General features: G+C 37.3%; 1 protein-coding gene across 21 annotated transcripts in view; it reads right to left on the reverse strand.

The window, feature by feature from the left end:
- Positions 1-25,700, reverse strand: part of SLC25A26 (solute carrier family 25 member 26) — a 196,316-nt gene that overhangs the window by 87,243 nt on the left and 83,373 nt on the right. For 7 of the 21 annotated variants that reach the window (XR_005374784.1, XM_038565894.1, XM_038565897.1 and 4 more), the window contains 3 exons: positions 24,279-24,388; positions 10,035-10,139; positions 8,666-8,713 (listed from right to left, as the gene is read on the reverse strand). The exons of 2 other annotated variants lie outside the window; for them this stretch is intronic. Coding sequence is in view for 15 of the 19 variants with exons in the window: in XM_038565894.1 (XP_038421822.1) it covers positions 8,666-8,713; positions 10,035-10,139; positions 24,279-24,388 (263 nt within the window). In the remaining 4 variants the exon portion in view is untranslated. Of the gene's footprint in view, positions 1-6,280; positions 6,339-8,665; positions 8,714-10,034; positions 10,140-24,278; positions 24,389-25,700 lie in introns of those variants that run through there. 12 more of the 21 variants (XM_038565899.1, XM_038565895.1, XM_038565908.1 and 9 more) reach the window with 7 other exon arrangements.

Genomic DNA, 25,700 nt, shown 5'->3' on the forward strand with positions numbered 1-25,700 from the left:
CCTAAGCATCTGCTAGAGATTTTCAATATCTAAGTACTTTAAAACTAGTCTACTTCTAAGAAGCAAATATGATTAAGTCATTGATTTGTCCATTAAATATTTTCTGAGTGTGCTACATGTCAAGCATTCCTGTAGGTGTTGAGCTAACAGAAAGAAGTTAATATATGCTCACAGTGCATATATTTTTATTTGGGGAGGGAAGCAGGTAATAAGTATATAAACAAGAAAAGATTATTTCAGATAAGAGTGCAAATCTAGGGTACCAAATGAGTGCTTGGGGCTGGGGCAAGAGTTTTAGCTAAAGAGGTCACAGTAGACCCCGTCAGAGAAGCAACATGTGAAGTACCGCCTATCGGATAAGAGCTAATCACACAAACATATGGGATAATATGCACTTGTGAGCCACTGTCCTTCATGAGCATCTCTATTGAAGCAGATTCTCTAGGTTTATATACTCTAACTTTTCTTTTAAAGTCATGTAGACTCCTCGTTGCTAAGAACATATTTTTCCCCAAACTCCTAGCACTAATGCCTACTTAAAGGTATAAGAATTGAAGAAAGATACCACTAATTTGAAATATGTTCCTCCCTAGAAAAATTTATTTGCATATAAATGCAAAATGTACAGGTGACCACAGGGATTCAGATCATGGGCTCAGGAGTCTTCAGTTCCCTCCCTTACTGGATCCAAGACTTTGAGTGAACCACAACCTTACCAAACCTCAGTTTCTATAAAGTAGGGATATTTCAGGTTATTGAGAGGATTCTATGAGTACTATACGTGAAGAACTTAGTACCTTAAGTGGAACAGGGTAAGTACTTAGCAAGCACTAGCCATTATTTCAATTGTGATTTATGTATATTTTTAAGAAAAATGTCTACATATATTAACAGAGGTATTCTGAGATCTTAACTTTAAAATTAGGGGTGCCTAGGTGGCTCAGTTGTTTAAGTGTCTGCCTTCGGCTCAGGTCATGATCCTGGGATCCCCTGAGTACAAGATCAAGCCCTGCATCAGGCTCCCTGCTCAGTGGCAAGTCTGTTTCTCCCTCTGCCCCTCAGTCCACTTGTGCTCGCTCTCTCTCAAATAAATAAATCTTAAAAAAAAAAAAAAAAGGTATTCTGTGATCTTAACTTTAAAATCAAAACTGTGTAAAAAATTAGTAAGTTTGAAGTAAACCTCCACTTTCAGAATAATTACAATTCAGAATTACAAAGGAACCACCAAGTGATTTTTAAAGAAAAGTTTCCACGCTGGTGCCCAAAAATACAAAGGCAACAAAAAGAACAGATATTACGGTTTAAAGAACAGACAAGTGCTCTGGATATCCTCAAGAGGGTACCAGAGAATGGGATGAAGTGAGGTATATAATATGGTTTCCTTTCTGAAGAAATGGACCTTGAGCTAGAAAAGCATGGGTAGCCAGAATATGGCAGACACTACAGGGCGACTCAGGAACAGCAGTCCCAACCCCATTTGCCAGGCTTCACTGCCTATACTGAAAAGCTCCATATATACTTAACTTCCTACTCCCCATTCAACTCAGGAAGGCACTAAGACACCTGGTACAAGAAAGCTTTTGTTTCCCAAGTACACAGAGTGACAAGCTAGTACTATCTCCAGCCCTTCCCCATTCTTCAGGCTTGGAAGAGGACCATGATGCCTAAAATGGAGCAGTCATTTTGTGACCATGAGTAAAGCAGCCAGAATATTAAAGTTAACCAAGTAGAATGAAAGAGCCTGTTTCCTGTATATGCTCTCATTTAATCAGCATCAGCCTCAGACTCAAATGACTACATCTTTCTTGTTACACAGGGAGGGGAAAAACCCTTGCCTGCTACAGCCAATGGCATCAGATTTTCTCTTGTTTGCAGCTTAAATGCAATCTACACTGATTACAGAGATGAAGAGGATATTTCATATAGGATGAAAAATACAAACAACAGAGAGGGAGAGGTACTTCAACATAATGGTTTATGATGCTAACATTTAAAATGAAGAAGAGTTATGAGATCATTTCTACCTTTAACCAGTACCTTTCTTATGTGTGTACATAGAAGAGTGGGTAAAACCTATCCACAGGAACTGGTGTCCCTTCAAGACAGCATCGCCATCTTGCAACAATGGAAATAGGCAGCATTTTCAAAACTGCACAGAGCAAAGGAAATGTGTCCAAAGAATGAGAAAAGTAAATAGCAGCTGGTTTCTTGTAAACAAAACATGAGAAAATATGCACTGAAGGGCTAGAGTAATTTTTCTATATTAAGATAATTTTACTAAATGGTTCTTTCTAAAAATGTTTGTTTATTTAAGAGATGATGAAAAATTGCAGGCTAAAATTCATATCTGAGGAGTAACAACTTTAGGTTCTCAAAGAATGAACCATCACTCCTTCTCCATAGAACATCTCTACAGTATAAAGTTATGATACTGTAAATGCAATTAAGTGACTCATTTTATAAACCTCTGTGATTAAAGGGGGTATCTCATTTTCATTTGTTTAATATTCCCATTAATAAGAACATCCCGTTACACATTTACTGAGAGCCTGGACAATAAAACAATGGAAAAATTCCAAAAGCAAACAGATTTTTTTTTCTTTTCCCATGAAGCTAACATTATGGAATTTTAACAGATGTTCTGTTTGGTCATAGTTAATAAAATGAATTATGTAGGATTAAAACAGGGTTCAATATGTTTGCATTGGATTTTAAGCGAAAAACAATTTCACATTCAAAGTTTGAAAAGATTTATAATCACCTTTTTCCTTTTTGGTGGAATTAGTAGGATATAGAAAATAAGTAAATTATTACAGCAATTCCTACTTTTGTGATAAAACCAGGCTTATAAAAATGATTCTTTCAAGGTTTAAGAAGAATGAAATCTTAGAAATCTATATATGTACTTCGTCAGTTATCTAAAGCAAAGGTCTTATAATGGAGTGTATCAAAAGGCTGAGCCACCACCCTGCCTAATTCCCAGTCCCCCTAGAGCTGCCTCAGCATTCTAAAGTGGTCAATCATGGCTAGCAGCATCTGAATAAAAATTAATCAGACTTAAAGGAATGAAACATCAACAAATATTTACTGAGTGCTAATTCTGTGGAAGGCATTATGTTATGCTACAAGCCTGTGCATGCTACAGAGAGGCAAAAATCCAATAGCTCTTTTCAAGGCAAATTTATATGGTATCTAACTACACAAGGCATAATTGTACGAAGCCAAACAGAAAAAAAAGGTTAACGACAAACCACAAGAGAAAGAAGGAAATGAAAGAAAACAATTTAATATAAACATATGCAGAGAGATGGATACACGCAGTGACACCAGGAGAAAAAATTCTTTCTTATCAGATAGTGCTGGGTTTGGTTTTGTTTTTTTTTTCTTTTTACTATAATGAAAGCAGGAAATAGTACACAGGCTGAAGGATGGTAAATAAGTAACAGAAGTTCTAGCTACAGATGCTTCAAAACATCTTTCAATGGAAAACATTCAAGTGTTGCAATCTCAGTAAGAAAGCCTTTCTCTAAATGTATAATCTTACTTGGGAAATAAATTCCAGCAAATTATCAATGTGACCCAAAAGAGAACAATCAAAAAAGAAGTTCCCAACATATTTACATTACTAATTTTGACCAACTAAAACACCAGTAAGGGCAACTCTACATTATTATAACCAATATGTTGTTTTTCCTACAGAAGTAGTCAGTGAATATAAAATCAGTTGCAGGTTGCATTTTGTTAACTGAATAGAAAATTCCTCTCTAAAAGACATTCTCCAATTGTGGCTGAGAAGCTTTAAAAGTAATACCAACAGCTGGCCTCTAATTCAAACACAATCATTACTAATCATTAAATGGCATTCGGATGTTTAAACACAGACAGATCAAGGTTGTATGGCTGTTCAAGGACCTCACAACCTAGAGTCAGGTTTCTTCATCTGAGTCCCCTAGCAGACCATATTGCTGCAATACTTCTTTCGTAAGACTGCTGAGAGTTCAATGAGAATAGTCTATGCAAAGTTCTTAGAGCATATGGGCAAACTTGGGCTCAGAGAGGTTAAGTAACTTGCCAAGAGCAGGCAGCTGGTTCCGGGCAGAGGTGCCTTTCACACTTAGGTGTTATTTCCTGTCAAAAGCCCTCCCAGTTGCTAAGCATACTAAACACATCCCACATGACAGGCTCTCTAGAAAGCACATGGATGGATCTTTCCATCTCATTCTCACCAGGACTTTAATTCAAACAACCAGTTCACAGTAAAGGAAATAAAATAGTTCTTGGATATATGTTCACATGCCCAGTCTCAGATTTAAAACTATACTGAAACTAGCCTCTCAGACTGCTAGCACCGTTGGTAAGGCACAGGAAAAGAGTTCCTAAATTGCTGACAGAAGTGTCAACTGTGGGGTGCCTGAGTGGCTCAGTCGGTTAAGTGTCTGCCTCAACAGACAGAGTCCTGGAATCAAGCCCTGCCCTGGGTTCCCTGATCAGTAGGGAGGCCTGTTTTTCCTTCTCCCCTCTGCTTGTACTAATAAATAAATAAAGTCTTTAAAAAAAAAAAAAAAACAGTGTCGACTGGTATTTCCACGAAGGGCAAACTGGCCATATGTATCAAAATTACCAATGTAATACACCTTTAGCCAAGCAATCTCACTTTGGGTATTTAATCTACAAACATCCTCAACCAAATACAAAATGACATAAGAACAAGAACATTCACTGCAACATGTTTGTCATGTCCACCAACAAGAAACCAATGGCTCATGTATACACTGGAATACTATGCAAGCATAAAATTGAGATGGTCATCTTTACAAAGTGATTAAAAAAAAGTCACCCCGAAAATATTTTGCTAAAGAAACAAATGAACACCTATGACATAAACACCTATGTCTCTGATAAAACATACAGATTTATATAACATCAAGAGTTTGAGGGGCAGGGCAGCTCGACTGGCTCAGCAGTTTAGCACCGCCTTTGGCCCGGGGCGTGATCCTGGAGTTCCAGGATCAAGTCGCACGTCGGGCTCCCTGCATGGAGATGCTTCTCCCTCTGCCTGTGTCTCTGCCCCTCTATGTGTCTCTCATGAATAAATACATAAAATCTTAAAAAAAAAAAAGAAAGAAAGAAAGAAAGAAAGAAAGAGTTTGAGGGGGAGAGAAACTGAGGAAGCAGACAACAGAGCTGGGGTAGACACTGAAGAATAATCCTGAGGCTTGATTCCTAAAGGTACCCATTTCCAGCCACTGCATGAGGGGAATTCTACTGTCTAAAATAGACAAGAAGGGTAACTACAATGGAAAAGCTACCTAGAAGTGAGCTTTTCAATCCGTGGTAATTTGGAGGCCCTAAAGGGACAGATCCAAGGCTTCAATGAACTTATAGAACAGGTTGAGTGATCTGTTTGGTCTGCTTGATTTTGACTGCATGTGTAACAGAGTTTGGTGGGAGAGCTGCTTTCATTGAAGCCTGGCAGCAAAGCTGTGGGGAGAGAAAGGAGATAATCCTTATCCATCTTACTTCTCCATAGCAGCTACTCTTATCTACCAAAAAGAAGTCTGGAGTCATTCATGATCACAATGGCAACATCTTCCCTGCCACTGAGGCAGCTCCAACTGCCATCTTACCATCAGACTTATGCAGACAAGAGTCAAACACCAGTAACTTAGCCTCCAAATTCTGGGGGACACATGCTAGGCTCTTCCAAGGCTTACTCGCATGTGCTGTACTACAGTCCCTTGGCAGGGATCCAGCTACAGGGAGGCTCAACCTCTTCTTGCAAATACCCTACCTGGTTGAGTGCCTCCTTGCAGCATCCTCACTTGAACTGAGGTAGAGGGAAATCACTCTTGCCTCTTCTGTAGGCATGAAAACCTCAATGCTGCTGAGCTAAGCAAGGTATACAGGTGCTTTTACACCCTTGTGCCTTTGCTCATAATGTTACATCTGCCACTGCCTGTCTCCTTGACTATTTCTAATTGCCACCCCTTTGAGAATTAAGTCAACATTTCATTTATATCAATGCAACAAATACTAAGTACCATTCAAGCACTGCTTCCTCTATACCCCAGCCACATTTTGTACCTATGTATCACCAGAGCACTATAAAGTTGTCTATTCCTAGTCATTTTCCCACAAGAACATAAATCCTTGAGGACAAAAATGTTCTGCATGGTGTCCAACACAGAGTAAGGACTTTTAAAATGATGCTAAGGAGAATCTATGGATAAAATGCATTTGCAGAGCTTAACTCATTCTTACTTCTTTTGAAACAACTTGCCTTTCTCAGCTTTCTTCCTCTTTAGAAGTCCTTTTAATTCACAAAGAAGATCATGAGGCTGCTCTCCATAGAACTTTCAGGACAATGGACATTCTGAAATTAGTCTGACTAGGAAAGCAGCTGTGGTTTTGCTCCCCATTTCCATCTTATTACAATGACACTACTCCAGCACAGTCCTTGGCCGCATCTAATTTGTCCAAGATCATGAGACAAACGAATACTGAAGGGATGAGGTATAATCTGTTGACCTTGCTTAGACTCCATCTAAAATTCACAGTAACTAAAATAATTTAAGAGAACATAAGGGATAAACACTCGATCTCCAAAAACATCAAACACAGAAAAAAAGAAAAAAAAGGACGGCATTCACAAAATCTAAAGAACAGACATAATCTATCTTATAATGCATGGATTCAAACTTCAATCTCATTCTAATAGGCTACCACTAGGGAGATAAAACATGTTTTAAAGGAAAAATTGTACACAGAATAACCATATGAGTTTCCTGGTGATTCTCACTAAGGCTTCAATGTATTTTCTTATTGAAACAATCAGACAAGCTCTTGGCAAAAAGATTTGATATTGGTGTCAGAATAATGTAGGAATTGAAACTATTTGTAATGTAAAAATTTTGTTTAAAGTAGATATATCACTTCTTATATTTCTCATTCTGAAAAGAAGCTATGTTTCATTCAGTGATAATTCTTCTCTCGTTCTATCAGAAAATCTGTACAAAAGCAATATTTCACCTAAAATCAGTTCTGAAGGATCTTTTATGAATACGCATAATGCAGAAGACCCCAATTAAATTTCCAACAAAGCACTGCCATTTTCAGTAAACAAAGTCATCTTGGTAGGGTCATACTATTTGCAAAATCTGAAGCCTAGAAATTAATTATTAGTGTGACATATGTCAAAACAAATTTTTAAAAGAATAGAATGCAGTTGTAACCATGTGTTTTATCTGTTTGTATGCAAAACCAGTATTGCCTGGCACATAAATATATTCATTTATTCAGCATCTCTCAGAAAAATAAAAAAAGGTTCAGTGTCCCCCCACCCCTGGTTTGCTGCACTCTAGTGAAATCTGAGTAAATCACACATGTTTAGTGAGTTAGAAAATAAGTACAGAATGAAGATATAGTATGGGTGATAGTTTTGAAAAACAGAAGCTCACCATCACACAAATAAACTAATTTTGAAACATTCAGTTTTCCTTCAAAATAAGTTTTTCAAATATCTACATTAACCACACCACACTACCCTAAAGGCTGTTACATTGCAGAAATCAAAGCTTCAAATAACATGTACCAGTGTTGGTGTTTCATAAAAGAGACTGTAGTCTATAGTAAAAAAACAAAACAAAAACAACCTGGGAATAAAATTAGGGACTTCAAATAATTTCAATGTTCTACTAATTATAGCAATGTTTATTTACATTAAAAACATTTTTATAAATGCAAACATTTTAGCACCTAGGGGATTCCAAATAGAAAAAAAAGAATACAGAGCATAGGTATGCAGATTCCTCTTTGTATTTTATTTAATAGAAAATCTGTCCCAATCCTTTTCACAATATATATATGTATACATCAAATCATCACATTGTACACTTTGAATATCTTACTACTTTAGTTGTCAATTACACCTCAATAAAGCAAGAAAGAAAGGAAGAAAGAAAATTATATCCCAAACCAAAGACTTGTCATAAATCTTGTATAAATCAACTTTTGAACTTCAAAATATCGTTCTCTACGTGAGGTAAAAATTAAAACATACTTCCCATAAGAATATACTAAAATCATTTTGCTTTTTCAACTAAAAGAAGAAGAAATGTAATGGATCCCAGAATTTCAGTGTTAGAAGTCGCAAAAGGTTAAGTGGTTGCTGGGGGCACACTGCGTGGCAAGCCACCCACATGGCCAGCACTCCAGTCCAGATGGAACTTCCCAGCTCATATCTTGTTATGAGGAAGGCAAGAGTTGACTGCATGATACAGACTTCTGAGACACTTGTCTCTTCAAGTGCTTCTTTCATTACCAATTTTTCATTAATTCTGTGTATTCTGATAATTATTAACTTGGTACGTTACCCTTAGTAGTTGTTTCTTAGTAGTTGTTTCGGCTATTTCAGCCGAAAACATCTGGCCACTCTAGCAACAATGAAGCGCAGGATGAGTGCCATTTTCATCTGGAGGACAATTCTTCCAGCAAACCCATTCTGCCCATTCATCAGGGCTAAGAACCGGGATAAGACTAAACAGTGTTTCAAAAAGTGATCATAATTCCCCTTTTTTATTTTTTAAATAAAAATTTCTCTGAATAAATTTACTCAAAAAGGCATAGCATTCTTTCATACTTCAATACTGGAAATTAAGTGAGTTACCTCTCTTAAAACTGTGCTTTTATAGCCTCGATACAATCCTTGGATGCCCTGAAACAAACAAAAGACCAAGAGCTCAGAAAGTCAGAATAGCATAAAGTTTGGAATGACATTCTGAGAAAGGCAAATTTACCTTTTCTGAAGTCAGAGTTTTAAAACATTCACAATGAGCACAGTTCCATAAGACGTTAAAGGTTACAAACCGACCTAAAGTATATAAGGCTCAGGTCAGTTCCCCTTAAATAGGAACATCTCTAAAATAATCAAACTGACCACTTCAATTGTTTTCAAAATTTCTGCTCCTGAAAATTATACTTGAGATGTTTTATATAAAAATATTCCAAAAAAAAAATTCCGAAAAGCAAATGCACCAAATGCCAATCGTCCTTTCATATAAAAATAGAATTATATTTCATAGTTTCAATCAGAAGACATCAGAAATTCATTAATAATCTCTCCATGGTAATAAATATCTCTGGACAAGCCCTGATTTATTTAACTGTCCACCTGACTAACAACAAGGTCCCTTTACTGAGTTGCTCTCATGGTCCTATGATTAAATACTCAGTATCTCCTCACCTAAGTGACAAAGGGACCATTAAGAAAAATGTTTTCTAAAACCTAGACACATTGAAAATTTCCACATGACTAATTACTATTAAAAAAAAAAAAAAAAAAAAAGAAAGGCTTCTGTAAAGAATACAAAGAAGAGCAGTTCGATGGTCCCTAGAGACATGGACAGCAAGATTAACTTCTGACCCATAACATTAACAAGTAAAAAAGGAATTAATTTTAATATAAACGTTATAATGCTAGTCTCTATATCCATTTTTTTAAGATTTTATTTATTTATTCATGAGCGACACAGAGAGAAGGCAGAGACACAGGCAGAGGGAAAAGTAGGCTCCATGCAGGGAGCCCGATGTGGGACTCGATCCCAGAACTCCAGGATCACGCCCTGAGCCAAAGGCAGACACTCAACCACTGAGCAGGCGTCCCTCTATGTCCATTCTTATACTTCTCTTCCTCAGGTCCTCAAATTTGTAGTAACATTTTATTATGACAGCTTTATTTACTCCACATTTTCACAATTTATTCCATGTCTGATTCTGAAACTAGTACAGGACAATTACAATGTAGAACATATACGCAACTCAATATGTGCTGTTTAGAAATTTGGGGAAAAAAATTAAAATTAAATTTGAAAACGGAAAGGCAGAGATATCGTTAGTATAAAAAGCTGCTGTGATTGGGCATTAAATTGAGCTTTATGGTCTCTTCTAAGACTTCTGATCTGAAAAATCACAATATTCATATTAATTACTATAAAACCTTTCTCAATAAAGAAAAATAGTTTAAAAATACATCTCACCTCTGTATATAAGATGTTAGAGAAAATCTGAAATGTTCTTGAAGAAGCAGATACCTGTGCCCTCTGCTTAACCACTTCTGAAGGAACTCGAATCAGGCAGGCAACCTAAAATATATAATTTAATTACATCCTAAAAAAGAAGTAACTGCTGTGAAAATTGAAATTTTCTTCATAAGCAAAAAATTATAGTTAAAAAGGGATAATGTACATGCTCAGTGCAAGACATCAAAAGGTATTTTTTCAACCTAAAAAACTTGGACTCTTAATGGACATGCATTATTTTGTCAGCCCAGAACCTCTCCTCCCTTGTCTTGCCTGTATCAATCCTCATACTTTGTTCTAAGTCCATCTCTCCTCTCTATGAGGGCCTCAATGGCAAGAAACACTTTGCTTATTTACTTACTTATTCTGAATCCCTAACAGCTAGAACAGCATCATCTAGTGTTCACATGACAGCCATTTCAAATAGGTTGAAAGAAGGAATCAAAAGGGCTTTTCCTTTACTGTCAATAATGCACACAGCAATAGATCCAAGACTGCTCGTCAGCTGATTACACCTCATCTTCTATCCTACTAACCACCCCAGCTTCAACTAGTTCCCAACCCCAGCACCCTAGACAGCCCCCTGCCCACATACACACACAAAGTGGGATTACAGGTAATTTTGCTACTTCTTTTCTGCCTACCAGCATTTCTAAATTCTCTAAACCCAACAGGTGTTACTACTTGATTACTTTCTTTAACATAATATCAAAGAGGGATCCCTGGGTGGCGCAGCGGTTTGGCGCCTGCCTTTGGCCCAGGGCGCGATCCTGGAGACCCGGGATCGAATCCCACATCGGGCTCCCGGTGCATGGAGCCTGCTTCTCCCTCTGCCTGTGTCTCTGCCTCTCTCTCTCTCTCTGTGACTATCATAAATAAATAAAAATTAAAAAAAAAAAAAACATAATATCAAAGAGTAAATATATCTGCTATGGACCAAAGATTTTAAATGAGGGAGAAAATAAAATGAAAGGGCTAATTTGAAAAAACGCTTTTTAGAGTCCAGGTAGCTCAAGCAGTTGAGCATCTGATTTTGGCTCAGGTTATGATCTCAGGGTCCAGAGATTGAGCCTCGCATTGGGCTCCCCACTCTGCGGTGAGTCTGTTTCTCCCTCTCCCTGTGACCCTCCCCCAAATCATGTTCTCCCTCTCTCACTCTAATAAAAAAATAAAATCTTTAAAAATAATTTTAAAATATGCTTTTCAATGCAATCCTACTTATTAGCCTTGACAAATACTTATTTTTAATTTAGAGATAATCACACATGCAAAAAACAAATTAAACACCTTACCACTAAGGCCTAAAACTGGGCATAAATCATGTTATTCTTGATAAGTGTGTAAACTTTTAAAGTCATACTTATAAACAAGGACAGAAAATAAAGATCATTGAAACTTACATGAACCTAAAAGGATAGCTCCTACCATCTAAAACTCATTAAAGAAATGAAAATAAATAAAAAAGAAAAGAGAAAAGAAGGAAAAAGGCTCACTAACTCCTTGTATTTTTCAATTCAAGAGGTCAAGAGTGAAGTACAACCCCAATATGTCAAGAAAATAGGAATTGTCTCCTTGTGTGGCTTGGTATAAATATTTATGGAACTTCATGCTTCATAACCCTTCATGTTCTTACATTATATTTTTATTTCTCAAAAATACAGAAGCAAAACAAAAACTTTGAAAAGGTTCTCAGATGAAAAACAATCTCGCTAACTGAAGAGGTACAAAGCACCCCAGCACGGCTTCCTGACTTGCACGGCATGGCAATTTTGGCATAAGAGAGAGGCCACTGTCTATTTCTTCCAGTGACTCCACTGCCTTCAATTTGGTTTTCTATTAACTCTGATCTTTCTTGGATTTGAATCTGAGCCACAACAGGGTATTTCACTGCACAAGAACAAAAACATGTTACAGGATTGTGATTCCATGAAAGGAAATAATGTTATCTGTGGGTCTCTTGGTAAATCCATTCTTTAGAGCATTCTTTCCTCACAAATCTAGGGTTCAGTATGATTCCATGACACAGGAATGGTGGCATTTTCATTAAACCCAAGAGTGTTTTATATGTCAGAGGTCTATCAGAAGACAAAATGACTAAGATTTTACATAAAGAAAATATATGTTCCCATCTTTTGTCAGCATTAAAATGTAATACTGGCTTCATTAGAATTAAACATACCAAAAAGCATGACAAACTTCAGATTAAAAATTGATAATGAAGCTGTCAAGGTTTTTCTTTCTTTGACGTAAATAAAAACTTACTTGACGTGTTTAACTTGAATTGTTTTTTGCAATGGAGACCTGAATGTCTCCATCTAGCATTAACTAACCACCAAGATATAAAACTATGGTGCTAAGACTAAATGTGTAAAAAGGGGAAAAATTACAGTGAACTTCACCCTCCCGTTTGATAAAAGGTATGAGGGCAGAGGAGGAAGAAGAAGGGAGAGAGATGCTGCTAAATCTGGTTCTTTCTGGTTCTTTCATTGCCACAGCCACCTACCTTCTACACAGCCAACCTGTCACTGTCTCACTTATCTTTTTTTTTTTTTTTAAGATGTATCCATTTGAGAGAGGGTGTGTGCAGGCACAGGAGTCAGGGGAGAGGCAGAGGGAGAGGGAAAAATGGGCTCCCCACTGAGCAGGCCCAATTCAGGGCTCAATCCCAGGACCTTGAGCCAAAGGCAGATGTTTAACAGACTCAGCCACTCAGGCACCCCTGTCCTCTCACTCTTGAAATGCTCTTCAAGGTCACTGGGCATCACCAATAGTGTCTTCCATTAACATCCTTTCCCCAACCAGGCCAACGCAGCTCACAGTAACTTGTCTGATTTTTATTTTTCTTGGTGAAACCTAATCAACAGCCTGTTAATAGGCCTCCGATACTAGAAGCCAATTGTCAGCATGATTAAATACATATCAATCTGAGACAAAGGTTAGGGAGGGTCAGAGCACTACTTGGGTTAGGAAGTAAGGGTGAAACCCATATCTTTTGGTTATCATCTCGAGAATTATTTCTCACCAAAGATCTATCATATATATGTACACCCAATGAAATTAAAGTTTCAAAGTTCAGTATGAGTTAATTCTTCATGTTTAGACAGGTAAACCTACAGTAAGCTCAACAGAGAAACCTAAATAAGGGGAATACAGCCAAAATTTAATCACATTCAAAGCAAAGGCTGCTTTGGGCTTTGCAGAGTAAACTCCAATGTGATAAATGAGTAAGAGGGAGAGGAACCTCAACACCCTGAAAATTTCTGAAATGCACAACTTACTTAGTTGTATTTTATTTCACCTTCTTTGTACAATTCTCAAAATTCTGGGAAGCAGGTTTCCAAATTAAGAATACCTAACGTACCTTTCTAGACCACCATTTAAAATCAAAACCTCTAGGATGGAACAGCTCATCTGTGTGTCAACTCTGCCATCTCCTGGTTACTAATGGAATCACAGCTGCCAATAAAATAATCCTAACAGCAATTTTCTAACTCCTGATTTACCATCCTTAGAGTTTAAATTTTATCCACTGATGGGGCACCTAAATTCATAATACATTTCTTTTTTTTAAGATTTTATTTATTCATGAGAGACACAGAGATAGGGGCAGAGACACAGGCAGAGGGAGGCAGGGAGCCCAACATGGGACTCGATCCCAGGGACCCCAGGATCACACCCTGGGCTGAAGGCAGGCACTCAACCACTGAGCCACCCAGGCGTCCCCCCATAATACATTCTTTACATCTAGACTCTTTCCACTCATATAAACAGCCAATAGACACTAGAATAAAAATTGTTCATTTTTGTTAGTCTTGTCTCTGACAAAACTACTATCCTTGATAATCCAGACTCTAGGCAGAAGTCTGGATTATCAGGTTAATAATCTTTTCAACAAAAATAATTACATCATCTTTTAGGCTTTGTCTGTGAAGGCTGTTCACACAATTCTACAGAAAACTTTAGCCTTAAATGGCTTTTTCACTTTTGTTCCTTTCTGTAACAGAAATGAGCTGTGGTTTCACAGGAGGTGACAAAAACCCCATGGACAGAGGTGTAGACTTCAACACACATAAAATCTGATAGTGGAGGAGACTGACATCTAATGCTAACTATATTAGTTGCCTATTGCTGCTCTAACAAATTACCACACAGTAAGAGGCTTAAAATAACACAAATTTACTCGTAAAATTCTGGAGGTCTTACTGAGCTGAAACCAAATTGTCAGCCAGGTGGTATTCCTTCTGGAGGCTCTAAGGGAGCATCTATTCCCTCATTTTTAGAGGCTACCCGCATTCTGTGGTTTGTGGTCCCTCTCTAAGACAGAGCACAGCATCTTAAAGCCTCTCTCCTCAGCTTCCCTGTATTCCTCTTGTAAGGATGTTTATAATTACACTGGGCTCACCTAGATAATCCAGGAAAATCTTCCCATCTCAAGATCCTTAACTTGATCTTGTCTGCTAAGTCCTTTTTGCCATGCTAGATAACATATTCACAGATTTTAGGGTCTAGGATATCTTTAGGAGACCATTTCTTTGTCCACCATAGTAACCAACAGCACATTTTAGAACTCTAACCTTTTCTTATTTTAAGAAACCCACAACGGGGCATATGACCAGCTGAGTCAGTGGACCATGCAACTCTTGATCTTGGGTTGTCAGTTCGAGCCCCACTGGGTATAGAGATCACTTAATAAAATCTTTAAAAAACAAAACAAAGTGTTCAGAATTCACAATATTACAGAGTAATACACATCTCGTTGCCAATTCTGCATCACTTTTGCCATTTTTAAAATATTATGAAAAGTAAAAGACGAAAGTGCTCCTGGAAGTATGCAGAGAAGTGTCTGTCTAACCATTCATTCTACAATAGTGTTTTACAGTCCACAGCAGCTGGGAAACCTTGAACGAGTCACTGAAATTCTCTGAATTTTCATCATCTTCTGAAGTGATTCCTTCCCCAAACTCTAAAACTCTAAAATTGTGCTACATCCTGCACTTGGTGTGACATGGACTGGAACCAATATTTACTGGACTAGATGCTAGGCTGAGCACTTAAGTGATGTATCACTTAATCCTTAGAAGAACTGTAAGTGAGGCACATTAATCCTGTTTTTTTAGATAAGGAAAACGGCAACACAGTGAGGTTAAGTAAATAGTCAACGGACACACAGCAAATAAGCTATGTGACAAGTCAGAGTTCCAACTCTGATCTGTGTTACTTGCCATCTATGATCCATATGCTACCTCGTTACAGAAATCCTCATGTATTCTCTAGTTCTATAATAAACATATCCAATTTATTTATACGTTCCCCAAGGACAGGAATCAAAATTTCTTATTCTGTGTTTTTAAGCACCCATCACAGTGTCCGACAGAGAATAGGCACTCAAATATTGAAAAGTATACAATTACAAATCAAAGCAATTTTGTAATAGTGGCATTTAATTCATTATGCCACCAAGAACCCTAATTTTAACAAAATAACATCTGAAAATGTAAAGGTTTGTCAAATGCAGACTTGCTCAGAAGTAACTAATCCTATCATCACTAGTTTGGTCCTTGGAGAGAAGTATTTGGTTTTCCTCCTTACACTGTAATGGCAATAACTGACCAAGTAACACTCTTGTGGCTTGAAACTATTTCAACTTCATCATCTTACATGAAAATCTTGTTCACTATTTCTATAAAACTGAACTTAATTTGTGTTCCAAAAACTGATGCTGCTCTTAAATAAAAAGCCAACAGAGCTTCCCTTCCCTCTTGACCACTAATTAAACAAGATAGTCAATGAAATACACTCTCCTAGATGATGAATCAATATCATCTGAACTAATGCTGCATACTATAACAGGGAAAGAAAAGAAAATCTATAAAACAGAAAACAAACTGAAATGTGTTAAAGAAGGAAGTCATTAAGAAACTAGTGGGATGGGGGAGCCTGGGTGGGTCAGTTGGTTGGGCAGCCAACTCTTAATTTCAGCTCAGGGCATGATCTTGGGGTCTTGGGGTCAAGCCTCACATCAAGCCCCACACTCTGCTTAAGATTCTCACCCTCTCTCTTTATCCCTCTCCCTGCTCAGTCTCTCACTCCTCTCTTGCTCTAAAATAAATAAATAAAATCTTAAAAAAAGAAAAACTGGAGGGATGGTGGGGAAAACTGTTCTTTATAAAGCTTCCCTGATAATTTTCTTTGTACATTCATGCTTATACTTTAAGCAGGATCATCACCAGACATGGGCCATGCCATGCCCAGACAGACTCTCAGGTCCTGTCCCCCTCTTCTCCCTGCTCTGCACATTCACTTTCACTCAGGCTCATATGGCGGAGACAGCTGAAAAGTAGGGTGTGCTTAGCTGACTGAACTCAGAAGACTGTTAGAGAGTTTAAATATGTGCACAACGGGACGCCTGGGTGGCTCAGCAATTGAGCATCTGCCTTCAGCTCAGGTTGTGTTCCCAGGTCCTGGGATTGAGTCCCACATCAGGCTCCCAGCAGGGAGCCTGCTTCTCCCTCTGCCTATGTCTCTGCCTCTCTCTGTGTGTCTCTCATGAATAAATAAAATCTTAAAAAAAAAAACCACTATAAATACATATAAAAAATTTTTTTAAGGAATTCAGGGTCTTTTTATAAAGATTTATTTATTTGAGAGAGAGTGTATGAGTGGGGAGTGGAGGGGGAAGAGGAGGGGAAGAGGGAGAGAATCTCAAGCAGACTCCCTGCTGAGTGAGGAGTGCGACATGGGACTTGATTTCACAACTCTGAGACCATGACCTGAGCCAAAACCAAGAGCTGGATGCTTAATCAGATGACCCACTCAGGAGATCCTTAATTTTTTTTAAAGAAATCTCTATATCCTTTGTGGGCTCAAACTGACCAACCTGAAATCAAGAGTTGCATGCTCGGGATCCCTGGGTGGCGCAGCGGGTTAGCGCCTGCCTTTGGCCCAGGGCGCGATCCTGGAGACCCGGGATCGAATCCCACATCGGGCTCTTGGTGCATGGAGCCTGCTTCTCCCTCTGCCTGTGTCTCTGCCTCTCTCTCTCTCTCTCTCTATCATAAATAAATAAAAAATTTAAAAATATGTTTAAAAAAAAAAAAAGAGTTGCATGCTCCCCTGACATAGCCAGACAGGTGCCCCTATAAATGTATTTTAAAACATATTAACATAATCAAAAATGGCCTAAGTCCCACTTGGGAAAACACAATGGTAACTAACATGTGTTTTGTTGCTGACAAACACTCCTCACTGAATCAAGGCATGAACTTCCAAATAGCCAATTCAGTGGGAAAGCTGGAAAAAAAAATGAGGTGCTAATGATGTACTTAATCCATATGCTTATAACCAATGAGCCCTGTATGGACTACAGCACATAGAAGGTCCAAGGACCTTGTCAGTTGGTAGATAAGCTAAACAACATAAATTGCCTTTGTTTTCAAGGCATCTTAGATGGCATGGGCCTTGAAGGAAATGTCAGGTCTTGGTGCCACCCTCACTTTATTTCCAAAATCCAAATCGACATGTCTGAGTGCACTGCCACCCTCAGAACTAGCCAGTCTTTATTAAACTAGGCCTTTTAGTAGGTCTAAAAGTTTATAATTCTGAGGAAGACAAAAGGAATTGCACTTCTGATCAGTATATGGCACTCCTTGAGCCACTAGCTAACTAACATATTCCTCAGTGTGGGACTGCTGAACCAATTCAGTAAAAACATTTAGTAGTGGAATATACATTTAAATTTTTGATGACTCTAAATCAGTGGTGCTTAAATATCACTGAGTACCAGAATACCTAGGAATTTTGTTTAAAATGCAGGGTTCCAGAGCTCCTGGGTGGCTCAGTCAATCCAGCATCTGCCTTCAGCTCAGGTCATGATCTCAGGGTCCTAGATCAAGTCCCACATTGGGCTCTCTGCTCAGCAGGGAGTCTGCATCTGTCTCTCCCTCTCTCTACCCCCCACCCCTCCCCACCGCTTATTCTCTCTCTCCCACTCTCAAATAAAAATCTTTTTAAAAAATAAAATAAAATGCAGGATTCCGGGTGCCATCTCCAAAAATCATCATTTGTAACCTGCCCAGGCAACTGAATCTAAAGTAGGTGCTCTCTGGGCTGCACTTGGAGAACTACTATTAGAAGCTGTCAGAAAAGTATCTACAAAACATGATATATTTCCTAGCTTTCTCAATCCCAAATTAGAATGTGGCCAAAAAGGATAATCAACCTGCATCTATGTATATAGGGACATCCACACATCTGTCACCCATGTACACATTAAATTCAGAGTGGCTACATTAGGCTGCAAAGAAATGTCAATGTTCTTTTATTTCTGCAAACAATATGAACTTAAGCCAAAAGTAGGATAAGACCTGGGAAAAGTAAAATCTTAAAGACTTAAAATATCACTATAGCTGTAATGTTACAGCATCTGCTGTATTAGAGTAAACCTGCCCCCAACCCTTCTGATCTAATTACAGATTCTACTTCTCACAGGGCTTCTTCTGTGTCTGATGAAAGCTGAGCTGCAAAATAATTGAGGCAGGGATTTAGAGATTTGGTGCAGCAAACTTCCTAATAAAAATGGCACAAAAGACTATCTCACTGTTGTTACATATTAAATCTTATTTGATTGATTTTACTGTATTCCAAATTACAAACATAAGGTAGAAGGTTGTAATTATAGTTTTATTGATTCATCATTAAGTTTTAATCAAGGTGCTGCTACAGGGGATGGTTATTAGGGCACTGTGCTTTTCTTTCTTTCATATACTTAGAAGTGCTACAACAAAGCAATTGTGGACACAAAGGATACCAACAATAACAATAGGTTATTGTTTCTAAGAATCTATTTGCAAATTAACAATCTTCTATCAAAGTATGTGTTACAGAACAATGAGGGAACGAAACTATTTATTTTCTCTAGGTCTCTAAACCTTTCTGACCATTGACAGCTTTAAATGTTTCCCATTGCTCTTTATTTTACCCATGAAAATTGCTTCTCCTAAATTCTCCTATTTCTTTCTCTTATTTCTAGCAACCACACCTGTATGAATCTGAAACCAAAGATCTTCGATCCATGAATCTGAAACAAGGTACTAAAATAGGAAGGCAGTATATACATTTCCCAAGCATTTATTGAGAAAATAGATACTGAATGGCTTTGGTAAGTATTTTTAAGAAAGTATAAAGACAGAACCCAGGTGGTTCAGTCCAAGCATCTGCCTTTGGCTCAGGTCATGATCCCATGATCCCATGATCCTGCAATCAAACCCCCTGAAGGGAACTTCTGAACAGGGAACCTCTGCCCCTCCCTCCACTCATGCATGTGCTCTCTTGCCCACGTGCTCGCTCTCTCTCTCTCTCTCTCTCTCTCAAATAAATAAATGAAATCTTTAAAAAAAAAAAAAAAAAAAAGGGACGCTTGGGTGGCTCAGGAATTGGGCATCTGCCTTTGGCTCAGGGCCTGATCCCGGAATCCAGGATGGAGTCCCACATCAGGCTCCCTGTAGGGAGCTTGCTTCCCCCTCTGCCTGTGTCTCTCATGAATAAATAAATAAAATCTTTTTTTTTTTTTTTTAAGTTGGTTAAGCATCTGACTTTGGTTCAGGTCGTGATCTCAGGGTTCTGGGATCGTGCCCCATATCAGGCTCCCCGCTAAGTGAGGAGCCTGCTTCTCCCTCTCTCTCTGCCCCCATTTGCGCTATCTCAAATGAATAATTAAAATCTTAAAAAAAAAAAAAGTACAAAGATAACTGGAGCATCATAATCAACATTTCCACACACTCTAAAAATCTTTTCAACATAGGACACTGTAACTAAATTTAAAATCAATCAAATACCATCAAGATAAGTCTCACCTGTGAAGTCAATCTACATACCCGCTACTGATTGCTTCTCTTTTTAAAGTTCTCCAGGCACCACAGAAACTATAAAAAGGTATCTGACATTAGGCCTTACCATCTAAGGGACCACAGAAATCCTGAGAGACGTAATAAAAATATGACTGTCCCAGAACTGTTTATCTCTAGGGTATAAACACTTGTTTCCTAGCTCACATCTACCTACCCCAGCTCCTACACCCTAGAGTTCACACAAAGAACACAATGACAAAGGCTTCAGTATTCAAATTGAAGAAAACCAGAGCACCTGGGGGTGGTTCAGTGATTCAGTGTCTTCCTTTGGCTCAGGTCACAATCCTGGGATTGAGGCTCCCATTGGGCTTCCCGAGGGGAGCCTGCTTCTCCCTCTGCCCATGTCTCTGCCTCTCTCTGTGTCTCTCATGAATAAATAAATAAAATCTTTAAAAAAAAATTTTAAGAAAGCCTATCCTTTGACATGGCAAATTAGCTTTCAGGCAAGATGGCCCCATGTGAGATGAAGTAAGAGGCCAAGTTCTTTTTGCTGCCTGTTTTCGGCAAAATGCTATAAAATATAAACTAAATACTGAATTTATGAGAATATTTCAGCTTAACCAACATGCAATTCTAAAATAATGAGGCAAGAGCTGTCACAAGGACAGTTTCACATTCTGAGAGACACTGAAACTCTCATAACTTGTTATTCTTTTATATACTCAAAAAATACAGCATATAATGAGGTTCTAAAATCAGAACATAATCACAGAAAAAAATCTAAACCTGGGATAATAGGTTAAAGGATTGTTTTTAAATTAAGTATAAATTGCTTTTAAATTGCAGTTTAAGCTAATTTTCCAGTACACTTCAAGCACAGGAGTTCCTACTTCAAGTAAGAGTAGAGGGAATGAAAATGTCCAGAAATTCTATGCAAAATGTTCATGCATTCAATTTCCTGGAGAGACAGCCAATCATTAGATTCCTAAATGGGTCCATGGCTCATGAAAGAATTACCACTTGTGTTCCCTGCCACTCAGAAATCAATACACTCACTGCTGGTCCCATCATTTTTGTAACTTCAATAAATCATGAAAGCATTTTTTTTAAAAAATCCAGACTTAATTTGGGTTCTGAAAAATCATTTTTTTAAAGATTTTATTTATTTATTCATGAGAGAATAAATGGCAGAGGGAGAAGCAGGCTCCCCTCGGGAAGCCCAAGTATTATACATTTGAAACTAATATGACACTGTATGTTAACTATACTAGAATTAAAATTCTTAAAAAAAGAAACTCATTTTACAGTAATGAAAAAGTATGAGGTTTTATATATCCTAGATACAAGAAAATAATTTTTTAAGACACAAAAATAACAAAGGAGAGCAGAGATCATCTTTTGTCTTTATCAAACATCATAACCTCAACAATTCATATTATCACACAGAGGGATACTGCTTTTCTGTATAACAGACTTTTGCCCATAATTCCTTTTCTACTGGATTTCCCAGATATAATCTGATATGTTTTCATCAACTAAAATGATATAATTAACTTGACTATATATCTTTAAAATAACTTTCTTTTAAATTATCTTAACATTTCCCAATTCCTGCTATGAGGCCAGTTCTACCTTGATACCAAAACTAGCAAGACACAATAAAAGGTATAGACTTTTATCTCTTATGAATAAAGAAACAGAAGTCCTCAGTAAATAAAACCTAGCCCTAAGTAAAAAGTATTATATACAACGATCAAGTGAGATTTATTCCAATAATGCAAGAGTGGTTTAATGTTTGAAAACCAATTAATGTAATACACCATATCAGCAAAGTAAAAAACAAAAGTCTCATGATTACCTCAATAGATGAACAGAAACATGGACAAAATGCAACCTTCACAATGTAAAAAAAAAAAAAAAAAAAAAAAAAAAAAAATTCATCCAACAAACTAGGAACAGAAGGCAACTTCCTCAACTTGATAAAGAACATCTATGAAAACCTCACAGCTAACATCATACTTAATAGTGGAACACTAAGACCTCCTTCCTGAGATCAGAAAAAAACGTAAGGACTCACACTCCCGCCACTCCTATTCTACACTGTACTAGAGCTTCTAGTCAGGTCAATTAGGCAAAAAATAATAATAAAATAGAAGGCATAGAGACTGAAAAGAAAGAAGTATAACTACCTCTATTTGCAGAGAATATGACCTCATGCATAGAAAATTCTAAGGAATCCACTAAACAGCTTCAGAACTGATTAATGAGTTCCCCAGAGTTACAAGATACAAGATCAATATATGAAAACAAAATCATTTCTACATGTAGCAATGAACTAATGGAAAATGAAATTTTATTTTTAAAAGATTTTATTTATTTATTTGAGAGAATGAGCAAGCAAGAGAGAGAACACAAGCAGGGGATGTGAGGTACAGAGAGGCAAAGGGAGAAGCAGACCCTCCACTGTGCAGGCAGCCCAATATGGGGCTCCATTAAAGGACTCCAGGATCATGAAGGCAGACACTCAAGGCAGATACTCAACCAAGTCACCCAGGTGCCCCAAAAATGAAATTTTTTAAAAATTTCCATTTAGAATAGCACCAAAAGGAATAAATGGAATAAATTATCAAGAGGAGTATAAAACTTATACTCTGAAACTACAAAACACTGTTTAAAAAAAATCAGTACCTAAATAAGTAGAAAAACACCATATATTTATACATCAGAAAATTCAGTATTTCTAATATAGCAACTGTCTCCAAAATTGATTTGCAGATTTGATGTGATCCCTATCACAATCTAAGTTGCCTTTTTTACTGACATTGATAAGCTGATTCTAAAATTCACATGAAAATGCAAGAGACCAGAATAGGCAAAACAATCTTGATAGAAAAGAACAAAGGTGGAAGACTCCTACTTACTGATTTCCAAACTTAGCACAAAACTGCAGTAATCAAGACTATGTGGTACCGACATAAGGACAGACACAGATATCAACACAATAGTATTGAGAGAGGGACTGCCTATCTTGTCATTGCTTTCCAAGTTTATTCTACTATGATCAGACACCAAATGATCTGTACAACCTTGTCTTTACACTACTTGTTGAAATTCACTTTGTTGTACTACTGGTTCATACATTTTTATTCATGTTCCAAGTATGCTAGAAAAAAGTAAATAATCTTCAACTCTTAGGTGCAGAGCTCTACACATATCCATTAGCCCCATCTTGTCATTCTCTTGTTCAAATCTTCTATGGTCTCAATAAATGTTTCTGCCTGTCTGGTCTTAAGATTTTTACAGATAGAAGTTAACATCTCCAACAAAAATTATAGTTTTGGTGGGTGGGAGGATGGGTGAAATAGGGGATGGGATTAAAGAGTACAATTATCATGATGGGAAAAAATTAAATTTTAAAAAATTACATTTCTAGTATTTCTCCTTGTTCTTCTGGCAATCTCTCCTTTATATTTTGAGATTATATCAAGTTTATTGCATCTCCCAAGAGAATTATTCCTTATATCACTATATGATAGTCTCTTTGGTTTTTGGCTTTCAGTGATTTTTTTGCCTGACACTAACATAACTCTATCAGCTCTTCAGTGATAAGAATAAAGGATTATTATAGGTGTAAACTGTAATTGTGGGAGCTGATTAAGCAGGTTATGTAGAATAGTCATTCTACATCTAGCGTTAGGACAGAAATCAGAGGGCAGGCAGGGGGAAGGATGAAATGATGTGAAATGGGGAAGGACAAAGGATAAACTGACCCATCTGTTTCTCACCAACCTTACTGATGTGGGTGACTTGTAGTATAAACTAGCATTCTTCACTGCAGAGCCCACACATCTGTCTCAGAATTTAGAGAAGCTGAAGGAGATGATCCAGTAGGAACTGGAGAGGCTGTAGACCAGATTCTAACACCAACCTTGTAAGCATCAACACAACTATTGCTTCACTTCCACCTTTCAAATCTTGTGCTAGTTTATCTTATAGCCAGCATAACCTGGAATGATCCTGGAAAGGGAGTTCTAGGAAATAGAGTTCCAGCTCAGTTATGTTGACACAACACAAAGCCATCACAATATGCATGGATATCTACTTCCATCTTTTTAATTTCATTCTTTCTGTATAAATATGTTTTAGGCTGTCTCTTGAAAATAGCATATTGCTGGATTTTTCTTTCATTCTATCTAGACTCTATCTTTTAACTATCGTATTTAATCCATTTACATTTATTGGTGTTTTAGACTTTCATAACTTATAAGAATTGTCTTTTAAAAATCAAAGTATTATCTGCACCAAAGATATATGCATGGTTTCTGTAAGTATTTTACACACATAACTTGTTACTTACCACTTCTCCAGCAGAGGCAGCCAACATATGCTTCACAGGCATTAAATATGAAGATGAATCAGTATGCAAAAACCATTTCACATATTCATAGGTGATAAAAAAAGCAGCAGCTGAAATTTAAAACAAGCCAGTCTTTCAAAAAGTTTAAATATATATTCAAACTGTTAAGAAATAGGGGTCTCAAAAAAATTTACAACAATAATTATTAAATTGTAAGATATAACGATAATAGGTGAACACATACTCTTCCTCCCTGCCCCACTCTTGCAGAATTTACTTAGCCCATATTATATGCCCAATCCTGGATTTATAAAAATGCAGAAGACACGATCCTAGTTCTGAGGAAGCCTAACAGCAAACCTGGCATTCATCATTTTGTAGTAATAAGTCACTTGATATTTTTTTAGTAACCATTCTAGAATAAGATACAAATTTCTGTAATCCTAATTACCGTTACATAAAATAGAACAATCAGCTATGCTGATTTATAAAGAGGTTAAGACTGAAAATATATACTTTAAATAAAATATCTTTTTGATAATGTTTTATTGCTGTTCACTCAAAATAACTATGGCTACTTTTTGCTATATCATCTCACCTTTACATCAAGGAAATAATCAACTATTTAATTACAACTGGAAATCAAATCTCAAAAAAGCTCTCACTGTCACCACAAACTTATCTTAGGCACAAGACAGCTTTAAAACCTGCCATGTACTGTTAATCAAAAGATGTTTATCACTTTCTTAAAAGATAAGGCATGAAAGATAAATGAAAGACAAATTCATCTTTTGAAGGACGTTTGAACAAAATCATAGTAAAGTCTAAAACACTTAGAAAAAGAGCTTCATACTGAAAAATCAGTTCTACATTGTTAAAGTCAACAAGCTTTTAAACTCTCCTCAGGCTGCTAACAAATAGAAACACTGGGCCAAATGAGGACTCCTGTCCCTGAAGGAGTAATGACCAATGCAAACAGTTTTACATAATTAACATAGGTCCTTAATCCCACAGTGGTTCTCAAGAAGTCTTTCTTTACTTCAGCACACTCACTAAATGCAGCTAGAATTTCCTTAACTGCAATCAGCAGTAAGTTCCACCTGCTACACATTTCATCCTCCCACCCAAACCACAGGGAAGGAAGAAAGTGCTACAAGTTCCTAGGTTTTCCTGGTTAACCATTTCAACCTGCTCAGATTATATTGCCACTTTTGTGATACACAAAATCTTCTAGAAATGTAAATCCTGGGATGCCGGGGTGACTCAGCAGTTCAGCATCTATCTGCCTTCAGCTTGGGGCATGATCTTGGAGTCCCAGGATCTAGTCCCACATCAAGCTCCCTGCCAGGAGCCTGCTTCTCCCTCTTCCTATGTCTCTGCCTCTCTCTGTGTGTCTCTCATGAATAAATAGATAAAATCTTA

Source organism: Canis lupus, chromosome 20 (genome assembly GCF_011100685.1).
Source record: "Canis lupus familiaris isolate Mischka breed German Shepherd chromosome 20, alternate assembly UU_Cfam_GSD_1.0, whole genome shotgun sequence".
Classification (NCBI taxonomy): domain Eukaryota; kingdom Metazoa; phylum Chordata; class Mammalia; order Carnivora; family Canidae; genus Canis; species Canis lupus.